This window comes from Antechinus flavipes, chromosome 3, assembly GCF_016432865.1.
Source record: "Antechinus flavipes isolate AdamAnt ecotype Samford, QLD, Australia chromosome 3, AdamAnt_v2, whole genome shotgun sequence".
Lineage (NCBI taxonomy): Eukaryota > Metazoa > Chordata > Mammalia > Dasyuromorphia > Dasyuridae > Antechinus > Antechinus flavipes.
In genome coordinates this window covers 518292488-518307081 of record NC_067400.1, presented here as the reverse complement: position 1 = coordinate 518307081, position 14594 = coordinate 518292488, and the positions used below count along the sequence as shown (strand labels likewise).

The 14594-nt window shown below is 33.8% G+C and overlaps 1 protein-coding gene across 2 annotated transcripts in view; it reads left to right on the top strand.

Annotated features, from left to right (window-relative positions):
- Window positions 1-14594, top strand: part of UVRAG (UV radiation resistance associated) — a 410809-nt gene that overhangs the window by 141937 nt on the left and 254278 nt on the right. For both annotated transcript variants that reach the window (XM_051987076.1, XM_051987077.1), the window contains exon 7: window positions 8988-9093. In XM_051987076.1, the coding sequence (XP_051843036.1) occupies window positions 8988-9093 (106 nt within the window). The remainder of the gene's footprint in view (window positions 1-8987; window positions 9094-14594) is intronic.

Below are 14594 nucleotides of genomic sequence, written 5' to 3'. Positions count from 1 at the left end.
ATACCTTCTAAATCCAATTCTCCCTGTGCAACAAGAAAACTGTTTGGTTCTGCACACACATATTGTATCTAGGATATACTGTAACCTATTTACCATGTAAAGGACTGCTTGCCATCTGGAGGAGGGGGTGGAGGGAAGGAGGGGAAAAATTGGAACAGAAGTGAGTACAAAGAATAATGCTGTAAAAAATTACCCTGGCATGGGTTCTGTCAATAAAAAGTTATTAAAAAAAAAAAAAGACGCTAGTTCAGTACCTTCATTTTATGGGTGAAGAAAGTAAGATCTAGGGAAGTTAAAATTATTCCAAGTCACACAAGTAGTAAGCATCAGAAATGGGATTTGAATACAAGACCTCTGACTCCTGAGCAATTCCAAATCATATGGAATCTGCTGAGTCATAACAAAGCAAATGCTATCTTAAATCATATAATTTGCCATGTTTTGAATTGATTTTAAATATTAATCAATGAACAAGTATGTCAAGTGCCCACACTTTCCAACCCTTAAGTCGGCTTAATGGTGATGTGGAAGGTGATTCAAGAAGGGAGTGAAAAGCAGAAAGTCAAAAGGAGCCTGGAATCTATTGTATAAACAAGAGTATTCATATAAAATATTTATTATTATGTTTTTAACATATAAGGTACTATTTGCATTTAGAATTACACTCATTTGTGTAAAAAGGTTGAATTAATGTGAAATAATCAGGCAAGATGTAAAGAAAATGGGAGGTGATCTGGGTCTTAAAAATTGGTTGGATGAGGATAATAAGGTTAGGCTATGAAAAGCCTTTACTGGTTCCAGCCTCCTCCCTTCTACTCCCCAGTTGTTAATGTATACCACATCCTAATCCTAAGATTATCTTATATCTATTGTTTTTTTTTTGTGTGTGTGTGTGTGTGTGTGTGTGTTTACACATATACACATTTATACATACACCTATATTTATATATGTGTATGTATATATCAGTGACCTCTCCTGTTAAAATGGATGCTCTCTTCCCCTTCCTTTCCTTCTTTTTCCTTTCCTGTCTCTTCCCTTCTTGTTTCCCTTTCTCTTTTTCTCTTCTCCTTTTGTGTCTTTCTTCTCCACTCTTTTTTCCTCACCTTTTTCCTTTCTACCTCTCCTCTTCATTCCTCTTTCCCTCCTCTCTCCCTCTTTTTCCCTCTTCTCTGACCCATCTAATGTACTATAAATGATCATTGAAGAAATATCTTGAAACAAATGGACATCTGAATCACAAATCTATTTCAAATGTTGATGATATTTTGGTGGAAAAGTCCAAAGACCTTTGAATTAAAAGTAAGTTTAGGCTACTTAGCTTCTATAGGTGTCTTATAGTTACATATTCAATATGCTTTATAAGAGTCATTTAATATATAATGCATATATTTTAAATCAAGCTTACTAACATGCACATGGACATTATTATGAGGAAATCTGGGAGTAATTTAATCTGCTGTTAAGCCAAATGTGGTTCACTTGAAACTTCATTTTCCTGAAGTGAGCTGTTACTTGAGATGCAATTTAGAAATGCCAGCAGTTGACTGTTATACTGTAACTGTTTTGCTTTTCCAGTGTTGTTTGTTTTTAAGGCATTTCTTGGTTTAACTTGTCACAATGAGTGTCACATATCTCTGTTCCAACTTCAGCCTGTCCAATAGATTTCTCACCCACGCTGTTACTATTTACTTTTCCATTAGAGTATGGGCAATTTTGTTACCGTCAGTTACCGTCTCATTCAACCCTGCTAATACAGCAAGGACTGAACATTTTATCTTGCTCTGTGCAAGGTCTAAACCAAGAATGGGGAAGCTGCTTATTATTAATAGAGACTTCTAGTCTTTTGGGACAAAGTCATATTCTGTCCATAAACAAGTATTTATTGAATGCCTCCCATGTACTGATCATGGGAATCATAGAATTTAAAACTGGAAGGGATTTGAGACTCTATCATTCCTTATTTTACAGAGGAAGAACTAAGACCCAGGGGAGGTTAATGAGTCTCCCAAGGTTGAACAACTCAGACAGGGGGAAACTGAAATTCAATTCTAAATCTTCTGATTCTGTGGCCATCATTCTTTCTCGATCCCAGATGATGTTAAACATGGTGTTCGTTCTCTCTCTCTCTCTTTCTCTCTCTCTTTCTTTCTCTGTATATATGTGTATATATTGTATATGTGTGTGTGTATATATGTGTATGTGTGTATATATGTAGGATTTGTGAAGTACAGTTATTGTCCTGAAGGTGCTTACATGTAAAACAGGTATGAGTTAGGTGACATGTGCCAACATAAATAATACTCAGAATAACAAGGTGGGAGGAGTACTCTTCCCTTGTTTAGGCAGTATTTGTGGAGAATTTAAAAAGAGTGAATATTGCATTCTTTGTGGTAATTAATTCAGAGAATTCTCAATTGTATTAAGGTTTTATCTCCAGAGCAAAATTTTAATGGTTTGGAATCATTGCCGCTCACTTTAAATGCACTTTGTGTCTCTAATTCCTGTGATACCACACATCTCTGTAGAAATGAAGAGTGATAATATAATGATGATAAAGACAACTGGAAGTTCTTAATTTGTTTCATTCTGTATAACCACTTAATTATTTGTATCTTAAATCTAAAATAGGGACAGTATGAACTTAGAGATGTAGTATTTCTGTTTGATAAGTGAGAATCTCACTTCACTTATAAAATATTTTACTGAAATAGGATAGTTTCTTAAAATGGAAACTTATTTTTTAAAAATTGTTTTGAAACTAAAGAATATATTAAGAAAATACAATGTTACCTTACTGTATGATGTAGTAATTGTTTAAACTGTACCTGTTTTTAGTCATTTCAGTTTTATTAAAATTTATCTGGAATAAAATTTTTAGGAATCTCTGTCATACTTAAAACCTATGTTTAACTTTATGAATCTGTTGTTTCATGTGAGATTTTTCAAAATTAAAATAAACAAAAAAATATTCTTTAATCAATTGTGAGCAAAGATAGATTGACAAATCTGACCATAATGAATGTAAAGTAAATTAATTTTTGGCAATCTGACAAATTTGCAAAAATTTAAGGCTTGAAAACACTGTAGCAGAGCAGGTATGTAGGTATAACTTTTACCCTCTTTTTAACAAAATGCATCATTGTAATTAAAATATTAATCCATTATTTCATTTTTTTCTACTGTAATTTTTATTTTATTGATATGCTGGTATTATATATACATACACACACACATACTACACACAAGTCAGTATAAGAACATATTCATTGCATTTCTTTTTTGGTTTTTGCTTTGCTAAAGTTTTGCTTTATTTTCATTATTTCTAAAAATATTTTTATCATATAGAGAAGGGGAGTGTTAAAAATAATTTGATTTGCATGTCAAGTATGATAATCATTATATGAGAGAGTAGAAAGTTGATAAACCAAAGTTAGGGAAATTTCACAGAGAGGGAAGACTCAGGAAACTACAATGTCCTTTGCCTCTTCCTTTTTTACTTTCAAGTATTGTCAAATAATAATAATTCTTCAGAAACTGATGGTAATAACCCAGAAATCTGAACCCAGGAGCCTTGAGATTAGCAGTCACTCCAAACCACCAGTTTAGCTTGCATTCCAACCCTTATAACCATCATTGAGGGGAGACATCATTGTGGAGAAGGAGCTCAGGTTCTGCAAGATCCCTGGAAGTGTCAGTCTCCCTAAGATCACGTCTACTGTCTAGCCCTGCTCTCTCAGCCATCATTTAAGGAACCACTCCTATGGAAAAGGAGGGACCTTTCATCTTGACCTCATGTCAACCATCTATTGGATACAAAGCAGGCAAGCTAGCTTACCTATCCAGGGCACCCTAATAGAGGGAGACAGGAGGCAGCATGTACCAGGTAAGTCAGACCACCAACACCATCTTGACCACTGTCCCTTTTCACATCTCAATAGAGAGAGCCCAAGATCCTGAGTCCAAGGAATTAGCATTGCTTCCAGCCTAGTATTCTCTGAAGACCCAGTGTGGAGATACAACTTGGCAAGCATTCCCCCCAGGTGTTGTAGCCTCAGATACTAAAGAGCCATAAACAAAGTTCTTGCTTTCAAAGTCCTTGGCATTGTCAGGACATGAGAAATTGATATGATTTTATCAGTGGAAATGACGTTAAAGAAGGGGCAATACCATCTCCTTGGCAGTTACACACTAAAGATTTTGAGACCTTCCCGTCTCCCTTACAGTGGAAACCTATATATGTTATATCTCCTCCTTGAAAGCAGGGACTGTCCTACTTTTATCATAGAGGTGTTCATAGGGCATTGATCCTAGACTATCCTGGCTTACCCTCCTTTTAGCTCATTTTATTTTGCTGATGGCCTTTCTAAATTGTGCTATCAAATATTTTCCTTGTAGGTTTACCCAGGTAGTAGACAGTGGCAGCATTACCTATTCTGAACACTGTTTTTAATGCATTCCAAAAATAAATTCAATTATTTTGAGCACCATATTATAGTGTTGATTCTTATTTCATAAAAATCCAGGTCTTTTTCAGTTTGTAGCATCCCTTTATCAGAAATAACATTTCGCTGAGCATAATATAGACCATGCAGTGTTATTTTGTCTCTTAGCACTAATGAAAGCAATTTTTTTTTTTTAAATTTAGAGTTAGCATTGTGGTGACTCTTCAGTTACCCAAGGGATTAGGTAATGTTCTTCTCATTCCTTATAGAGTCATTTCCCAGGCTTGCAAAATCAAGGAACATTCTTGCAACCAGGCAGTCAGTTATAGAGATAGGGTGACTACTTCCCTTCCCTGAGGTGGAATCGAGATGGTTTGTGTTATTTTTAAAAGCCCCAGAACTCCAAAACTTTATTCTCCTGCTAAGTTACAAAGGGAACGTTATTGCACTGTCTTGATGTAGCAAGGGCTCTGAAATTTTATTTGGATAACATTGAAGATTGTAGGAAATGTGACTCTGTCTGTGTGTTTTAAGCCCCTAAGGTAAGATCAGAAATCGTCTGGGGCAGTAAGAGCCAAATAGTTGAAGTCATACATTAATTATGGTCATGAATCATTTTTATTTTCAAAGTCTTAACCATTTGACAAGGTTGTTTGCATAGTACCAGTGAATTTTAGACAGCACTTTCTTCCTTCCCCCTTACTTTTTAAAGTTGTAGGCTATTTTGTTGTTGTTGTTTTTTTCCCTATCAACAGATATTCCAATTAGGAATGCCTTGAATTCTTACTAATTACTATGAATTTTACCTATGATGATTTTTATTGTTGTAGATTAGTATTCCTTAATTTGTTAACCATTTATTTAGAACAGTTCCTTTTATTAAATCTTAAATTTTTCCATTTATCAAACATATTTTTTCCTGCCCTCATCACATTTCCCCAGCTATGAAAAAAATAAAAAATGCAATTCTTGTAATAAATAATAGTTAATTAAAACATTCCCATATTAATATGTCCAAAAACTTGTGTCTCATTCTTCATATTATATCACTCTTTTATTAGGAGGTTGGTAGCATTCTTTGTCATCATCTTCTGGAGTCATAATCATTATATTAATTAGAATTCTTAAATCTTTTTAAATGATTTGTTTTTATAATGTTGATATAATATAAATTGTTCTCCTAATTCTTCTCAGTTCACTGCACATCAGTCCATACAAGTCTTATCAGAATTTTCTGACATCTCTGACACCAGATCTTAATTAATTTCTTACATGATAATAACTTTGCATTATATTCTTTTACTATAATTTGTTTGGGCACTTCCAAATTAACACACACATTCCTCCCCTCTTCGTTTACAATTCTTTGCCATCACAAAAAGAATGTATTTATCTTTTAGTGATATGACTTATATAGCTTAGAAAAGTTAAAATTATGATGATTTTGAAATCATTATATGCTTTCATTTTACAAGCACCTACATCTACTGTATTTGGTACTGAATGTTAAAATACTAACCATTATTTGTTTTTGTATGACAAAGCGCTTTTGATTTACAAAACATTTTCCTCACAAGATTCCTTGGGAGTAGGTGTTTCAGTCATCAAGTCAGCAAGCTTTTTTAAAATTAAATGCCCATTATATTCCAGATCATGTGCCAAGTGAAGGACTACAAAAGACGCAACCTCCCCCACCAAAAAAAAAAAAAAAAAAATCAGCCCTTCTCACCGGGATTTTAAGTGTTATTATCCTCATTTGACGATTGAAGAGACGGAGGCCCAATAAAGTTAAGCGATTTAGTCATAGTCACAGAGCTAATAAATGTCATAGGTATGATTTGAATTCAGGTCAGTTCATTTCTACTTCCAATCAAGAAACTTTGAATTTTGTAGATGTGATACAAAATATACTTACATGCATACATATATAAAATACCAATTATATGTAAAATGACTAAGAAGAATACAAGTGCTGTGGTATCATGTGAAGGAAATAATCACTTCTAAGTGGTACCACCAGGGAAGAATATTGATAGAAATTGTGGCATTTGAATTCAGTCTTGAAAGCTTGGTAGTCAGAAAGTAAAGAGGCCATCCTGTATACAGAGATCACATGACAGTAAAATGGGGGCTCTGTTCTGGGATTGTAGAAGAGTTCCTCCCAGTCACTGATTTGCAGTAAATTTTTACTGGGCCATAGGATTTGAAATGCCACAAATCCTTACATTTGGAAACAAAAATTTTAAAAATCTGACTTTGTTCCTCTTATGCCCTATTCCTCTCACTGGTGAGTTCTTGCTCCCCTGAGAAGTCCTAGTAATGGTAAGACTGCAAAGAATAGGATAATTTAAGAGAATTTAGAAATCTTTCCATTCATCAAAATCGTTTGGATGAGAAATGCTTACAAAGTATACATGTGGGGGAATTGTATGAGAGAAAGCTGAGAAGCTAGCTACCTTTTCTTTGTTTTTTGGACTGTGTAACTCTATAGGCATGAGATTTACATGGATCTAGGGATCATTGTGTCATTACAATTAGGAAACTGAATTCTGTTCTTTTAAATACTCCAACATTAAGAGACAGCATAGTTGTTGCAGGATTTGAAAACAAAAAAAACTCTTAGGAGTTTAGAGAGTAGGGTAATAATTCTTCAGTGTGATTCCTTGGGAATCCTGAGAAAACTATTGAACATTTGTCCATTAGGAAAATAGAGATTATGAGCAATAATGAGCTAAGAAATTCTCTGTGTCCATTAAGCAGTTTCTGAAAATTTAAAGTTCTGTGGAAATGTGTATACATGGGTCTATAATCTTATTATTAGAAGAGGAATCAATTCTATCTGTTGTAAAAAGATAGCATTTTCACAGAAATAGCATTTAGTCTGTACAAATAATTGCTTTTGTGATGTGTAAGTATATGAAGAATACATGAAATAGAGAAGGCTTAAAAATCAAGAGTTCTAATCTCATTTACCTTTGTGGGTCTGTGGGTCTGGCAGCTATTCTGGATCTTATTCCCATGTATCCACATTGTTACCTCTTGGTGTCTTGTCCTCTCTATTTGATCTTTTCTTTCTTACCCTCATCCCCTTTTTAGTCAGAGCTTTAGCTTTGTGATCCAGGCCTTTAGGCTGGGAGCATGGAGTATATGTTATGTAATAGTCACATTGTTAGCTATTGACTTTAGATTAGTCACTTCTCCTTTCTGTGCTTCAGTTATCTCATTTGTGAAGCAAGAGGCTTAGACGAATGGATTTCTAGCACCCCTTCCAACTTTAAAATTTTTTGAATTTGTAATTTTATATTAGTGTCACCTTTTAATAAATATCACTCTTATATTTTGGTCCTATGAGTTTTATGTGAAAGAAAGGTTAAGTGTTCATCTCCAAAAATAAGACAGAATAAATGGACAAAAATGAGACTATCAAATAGAAATAATATGGAAATTTAAGCTCAATGTATGGAAGAGCTACCTAACTAATAAAATTAAAGAATCTTGGGTTTGAAGTGAATATTTTCAAATGACATTTAGTACAGTCCTGCTCTGTATTAAATCAGAATTTTTTTTAACATTTTCATCTCTTCTGTCCTTCCTTCCCAAAAGTCATATCTCAGTAGTTTAAATTTGTTTTAAATATAGAGTGGGATACCTTGAGTATTATATAAGTTGTCTCTTCTAGAAGTCTTTAAGCAAGGGCTTGATGATCTCTTGTTGGTACTATCATTGAGGAAGTTCCCTTGTGACAGATAGGAGTTCTGAAGTCCTTTTTAGTTCTATTATTTTAAAATTCATTCCCTGTGGTTTCATTTCTGGCATTGAGAATGAATTATATATGTTAAGCTCTCTGGACAGCTTTTTTTCTTTCATAATTCTTATAATGCTTAGAATATATTGAAATATTCTGAATATGCTGAAGACTGAAGAAATTGTTTTGTTTTCTTGAATTAATAGACATACTATTCTAACACCTTTATAACTTTTTAGTATATGAAGTAGAATAATACAGACATTATTGATATCGGAATCAGATAACTCAAGTTGGAGATCTGAGTCTTGGTAATAATATTCATCTAGGGTAAATATTAGCTTTGTATTGTCTCAGCAATTTTATCTATAAAATGGAAATAAAAATACTTATTTCACCTTCTTGACAGGCTTGTTACGAAAAAATATTTTTAAAAGTTCTGTGTTATTGTCTTTGTTCCGACTTTGATATATTTTATTAGTTAATGGGATAAATGATCATATTCACATAAAATGCTGGCCCAAGCCTGGAAGAGGCAAATTGAAGGTCTCTGGAGCCCTGGGTTGCAGCCTTAAATGTCTTACATTTCCCAGTTGGGCCAGTAACTCCTATTCTCTGAGCCTTATTTTTCCCACCTCTAAAATAGGAATAACAATCTTTGAACCAGCTCCTTCATAGCAGATTGTAATGAGAAAAATTCTCTGTAAACTTGAAAGGATAGGAGAATCACGAGTTCTCCTCTCCTTTCCTTTGCTGGGTCAAGAAACTGGGTTTCATTTACTGTAACTTTTATTTGCAGGCTTCACAGAGCTCAGTGTGCAATTAAACAGACTCAGGTGACTGTTCAGAAAATCGGAAAGGAGATTGAAGAAAAACTACGACTTACATCCACAAGTAACGAGTTGGTAGGTTTGGATATTTTTCTTCTTCAAGCCTAATTCATGGCAGTTCCAGCACATTATTTGGAATGGGGTGGGCCAGAACTTTCCACCTTAGACTTAAGTTGACTTTTAAAGGTTCAAGGAAAAACCTTTCTTCTGCTAACAACTTAACAAGCTCATGTTGCTGAAGGAAACTTTAGAGTACATCAGAATTACCCAAGAGATGATTAATAGCCAATCTCATTTATTTCTTTTTAAATGTGAATTATAATTATAGATTGTATAGTGAGTGAAAATAGCTCCCAGGAGAAAAATACTGAACTTCCATAAGCAATTGACTTTAAAAATTGCTTGGACATGGTATAATAGATAGTTTAGACCTTCTTGTTTCTTAGACAAAGAGAATGTTTATTCCTTTAAAGAAAAATAGAAACTTCAGTGAAATCAAACAGGGTTAAGATCAAGTGTGGCTTTAGGCTTCTCCTGTGGTATGTCATTGTCTTTCCCTTTCATGGTGTGGTGGAAGGTACAGTTGTATGAATTTAGAAGATCTGGGTTTGAATTTTGGTTCTTCTTCTTGTTACCAGTTTAACTTTAGACAGATCTTTTAATCTCCCTAGGGCTATTTCCTCCTCTGAAAAATAAGAAACAGTTTTAAATATAATAGCAAAATTTTATTTAAACATATAAAAACCATTCTTAGCTTGAAGACCCAAACAAACCCAAGACCTTGGGATAGTTCTTTTTAGTTCTAGAAGCTATCACTAAATTATCTCTAAGGTTCTTATTAGCTTTGGGTTCCAAATTTTATGTTAACAACATATTACGGGCTGAGTCTTGAATACAACAATGGACTTGCAGTTAGAAGATTTGGGCTTTGAACTACTGCAAAGAACATTGGTCTGAGATTTAAGAACAGAAGCAGAATAGGATATTTGAGGCATGGAATATAGAGAATTGCTTCCTTTTAATCTTTACCCCTTCACATGTTACTTAATGTGAATTGACTTCTCTGGGTTTCTATTTCCTTATCATTGAAATGAAAAGTTTGGACTAACCACATAGTAGAATGAGAAGTCCATTTAGGTTTAAAGAGTTATACTTCATTTTTGGCACTACCTTACATGACATTTGTCAAGTTACCAAAGATAGGTGCTAGTACATTTAGACAACTAGATTGGATAATAGCTTGTTATGGTAATACTTATATCCTTGTTCCAGGTTTCTGTGATTAAGGTGGATGCTGTGAGTGTGACTTGAATCACTTGTACCAAGTGGCCTAGTCACTGTAAGGCCCAGTAGTGTTCATATCAATTTACTCTTCATCTCCATGCTGACATACTCCTTTTGGGATAGAGACTATGTTTTGTGGTAAATGATCTGAACTAATAGATGGTATGGTTTGGGTGAACATACATGAAGCATCTTCTTTAAAAAATAGAAAAGAAATCAGTCATTACAGAAATCCTAGTAACTCTTTGAAATTAGATTAAGTATGGTAATACCAAGATCGTGAATTGATCTATAAAAGATTACTTAAAGATCTATTGAATATAGCACCAAACAGCTATGAAAAGAAGACTGAATTCTCAAACCAGGAGAACTTTAGGAGTATATCCAATACAAAACATCTGCAAAATTATCTCTATAAATAGAAGCTAAAAGTTAATAATCCCTTTGCTTGTAATTTGTCCATTGGCTTATGTCAATATTTCTCATTCACTTGTATTAATGGTCCATTTTACCCAAGCTCTTGACTACTACCTTTCTCTTAAGGAACCATCTATTCTTTATTTCACATTCCTAGATGTTTTCTGGCATGGAGTATAAAAATCCTTAGGTTTTTCCGCAACTCTCATTCCTTTTTGACTTTTTAAAAACATTTTTAAATATTAAAAGAAAATTAGTTATGTACAAAATAAATCCACAAAAGTCATCAGCATTCTTACATATCACTAACAAAACCCAACAGTTACAAAGAGAAATTCCATTTAAAGTAACTACTGATTGTATAAAATATTTAGGAATCTATTTGCCAAGGGAAAATCAGAAACTTTATGAGCAAAATTATAAACCATACACAAACTAAGTCTGATCTAACCAACTGGAAAAATATTAAATACTCTTGGATTGGGCAAGCAAATATAATACAGATGACAATAGTACCTAAACTAATCTATGTATTTAACACTATACCAATCAGACTCCCAAAAAACTATTTTGATAACCTAGAAAAAATAACAGCAAAGTTCATATGGAAAAACAAAAGGTCAAGAATTTCAAGGGAATTAATGAAAAAAAAATCAAATGAAGGTGGCCTAGCTGTACCAGATCTAAAATTATATTATAAAGCAACGGTTACTAAAACCATCTGGTATTGGCTAAGAAATAGACTAGTTGATCAATGGAATAGGTTAGGTTCAATGGACAAAACAACCAATAACTTTAATAATCTAGTGTTTGACAAACCCAAAGACTCCAACTTTTGGGATAAGAACGCATTATTTAATAAAAATTGCTGAGAAAATTGGAAACTAGTATGGCAGAAACTAGGCATTGACCCACACTTAACACCATACACCAAGATAAGGTCAAAATGGGTTCATGACCTAGGCATAAAGAATGAAATTATAAATAAATTGGAAGAGCATAGGATAGTTTTACCTCTCAGACCTGAGGAAGAGGAAGGAATTTATAAGCAAAGAAGAACTAGAGATTACTATTGACTACAAAGTAGAAAATTTTGATTATCAAATTGAAAAGTTTTTGTACAAACAAAACTAATGCAGACAAGATTAGAAGGGAAACAATAAACTGGGAAAACATTTTTACAGTCAAAGGTTCTGATAAAGGCCTCATTTCCAAAATATATAGAGAATTGACTCTAATTTATAAGAAATCAAGCCATTCTCCAATTGATAAATGGTCAAAGGATATGAACAGACAATTCTCAGACGAAGAAATTGAAACTCTTTCTAGCCATATGAAAATATGCTCCAAATCATTATTCAGAGAAATGCAAATTAAGACAACTCTGAGATACCACTACACATCTGTCAGATTGGCTAGAATGACAGGGAAAGAAAATGCGGAATGTTGGAGGGGATGTGGGAAAACAGGGGCACTGATACATTGTTGGTGGAATTGTGAACACATCCAGCTATTCTGGAGAGCAATTTGGAACTGTACTCAAAAAGTTATCAAACCCTTTGATCCAGCAGTGTTTCTACTGGGCTTATACCCCAAAGAGATACTAAAGAAGGGAAAGGGATTTATATGTGCCAAAATGTTTGTGGCAGCCCTGTTTGTAGTAGAAAATGAATGGATGCCCATCAGTTGGAGAATGGTTGAGTAAATTGTTGTATATGAATGTTATGGAATATTATTGTTCTGTAAGAAATGACCAGCAGGATGAATACGGAGAGGATTGGCGAGACTTACATGAACTGATGCTAAGTGAAATGAGCAGAACCAGGAGATCATTATATACCTCAACAAAGATACTGTATGAGGATGTATTCTGGTGGAAATGGATTTCTTCGACAAAGAGATCTAACTCAGTTTCAATTGATCAAGGATGGACAGAAGCAGCTACACCCAAAGAAAGAACATTGGGAAATGAATGTAAACTTGCTTGCATTTTTGTCTTTCTTCCCAGGTTATTTTTACCTTCTGAATCCAATTCTTCCTGTGCAACAAGTGAACTGTTCGGTTCTGCACACATATATTGTATCTAGGATACACTGTGACATATTTAACTTTTAAATATAAATTTAATTTACTTTAATTATTTTATTTTAATTAAATTTTACATTAATTTAATTTAAATTTTAAATTAATTAAAATAAAATTTAATTTAAATTAATTAAGTATAGGACTGCTTGACATCTGGGAGAGGGGGTGAAGGGATGGAGGGGAGAAGTCGGAACAGAAGTGAGTGCAAGGGATAATATTGTTAAAAAACTACCCAGGCATGGGCTCTGTCAATAAAAAGTTAAAAAACAAATTAATTATGAATTTGAAAAATATTATTGTGAACATTTCCTTATATAAAAAAGAAAAAACAGAGAAAGATGAAATATATGTAATTGATTTTCTTATATGTAGCATATTGAATGGTAGTTCCAGCACTGTCCTACTTGTCTTTTAAGTTCCTTTCTGAATTTCTTATTTATTTTTAAAAATAGACATTTTTCCTCCTTCTTTTTCTCTCCCTTCCTCTCTCCCTCCCCCAACCAATGTGAATATGAAAGGAGCTGGCTGGATCAGTTAAGTTCTGCTAGGAGTAACCTTGATAATATGGAGCTTCTAGCTTCTCAGTCCCTTGGTGAAGCTAAGGCAATAGCCTAAAAATTCATATTAATCCTTATAAATTATAATTCGCTCCTTCACTCCTTGGAGGACAACTGTACGTGCCATTAGGTAGCCTAGCGTGTAGCTTTCAGGGAAGACAGCCGAAATCCTTCATCCCTGTGGTTATTCAGGGATGAACATCATATTCACAATATGTAGAGCCATTTTGGAACAAACAACAGAGATGTTTGAAGTGTTCAAATAAACTCGAAAATACCCAGGTGGTGAGAGTTGAAGTTGTTGGAAGGAAGGACAAGTTTCTTCCCACAAGTAGACAAAAGACTTTATATTTACAATAAACATGCTTGAAATGGTACTGAAGGAGGTGGAGTGTATTCTTAAATATATCATTCCCCACTGCTTTGTATGCTTACATTCTTGAATAACCTACCCAAGGATAAAAAAAAAAAAAAAAAAAAAAAAAAAAAAAGCAAAACCTCAGAATGCAGCAACAAAAATATGTCCTTAGGTTGGGTACTCAGGGACTACTAGTGTTGTCTACTTACTGAGAGAAGAGGAGTTGAAGGAAACTACATTGATCAGATTATATTAAATAGTATTATAATAGTATGTAGGAGAATTTGATACCATCGTAGAAATATTGTAAGAATATTTCCAGGTCAAAGTGAATTTCTTTTGACTCTCCTAGAGAATGGAGATGGAGAAAAAGAAAAGGTATTAGTCAAATGTCTTGAACAAATGAGGGGGAGAGGGGTTTCCAATTATTTTTCCTACTCAAGCCAGGACTTTCCCCACAAACCTTCCACTGCCAATTAATGTCTCATCTTTTATTTGAACATATGTGGTACAATGCAAAGTGTTCTGTACTTGGATTCTGGGACTTGAGTCATGATCCTGGCTCTGTCACTCATTACCTTTGTGCCTGTTGGATAAGCTGTTTCCTATCTCCATAACTCAGTTTCCTCATCTGTAAAATAAGGGAATTGGACCACATGACCTTGGAGACTTCATTTGACTTTAAATCTTTGGTCCCATAATCCCAAGACTCATCTCTCAGGTGGTAGTTTGTTCCACCTACTTCTTTGGGATTTCTCTTTCTATCCATCTTACTTGCTGTATATATATAAAACATGTTTAACATATATATATGGATAATTTTTAACATTTACCTTTACATAATCTTGTGTTCTAAAATTTTTCCCTTCCTTCCC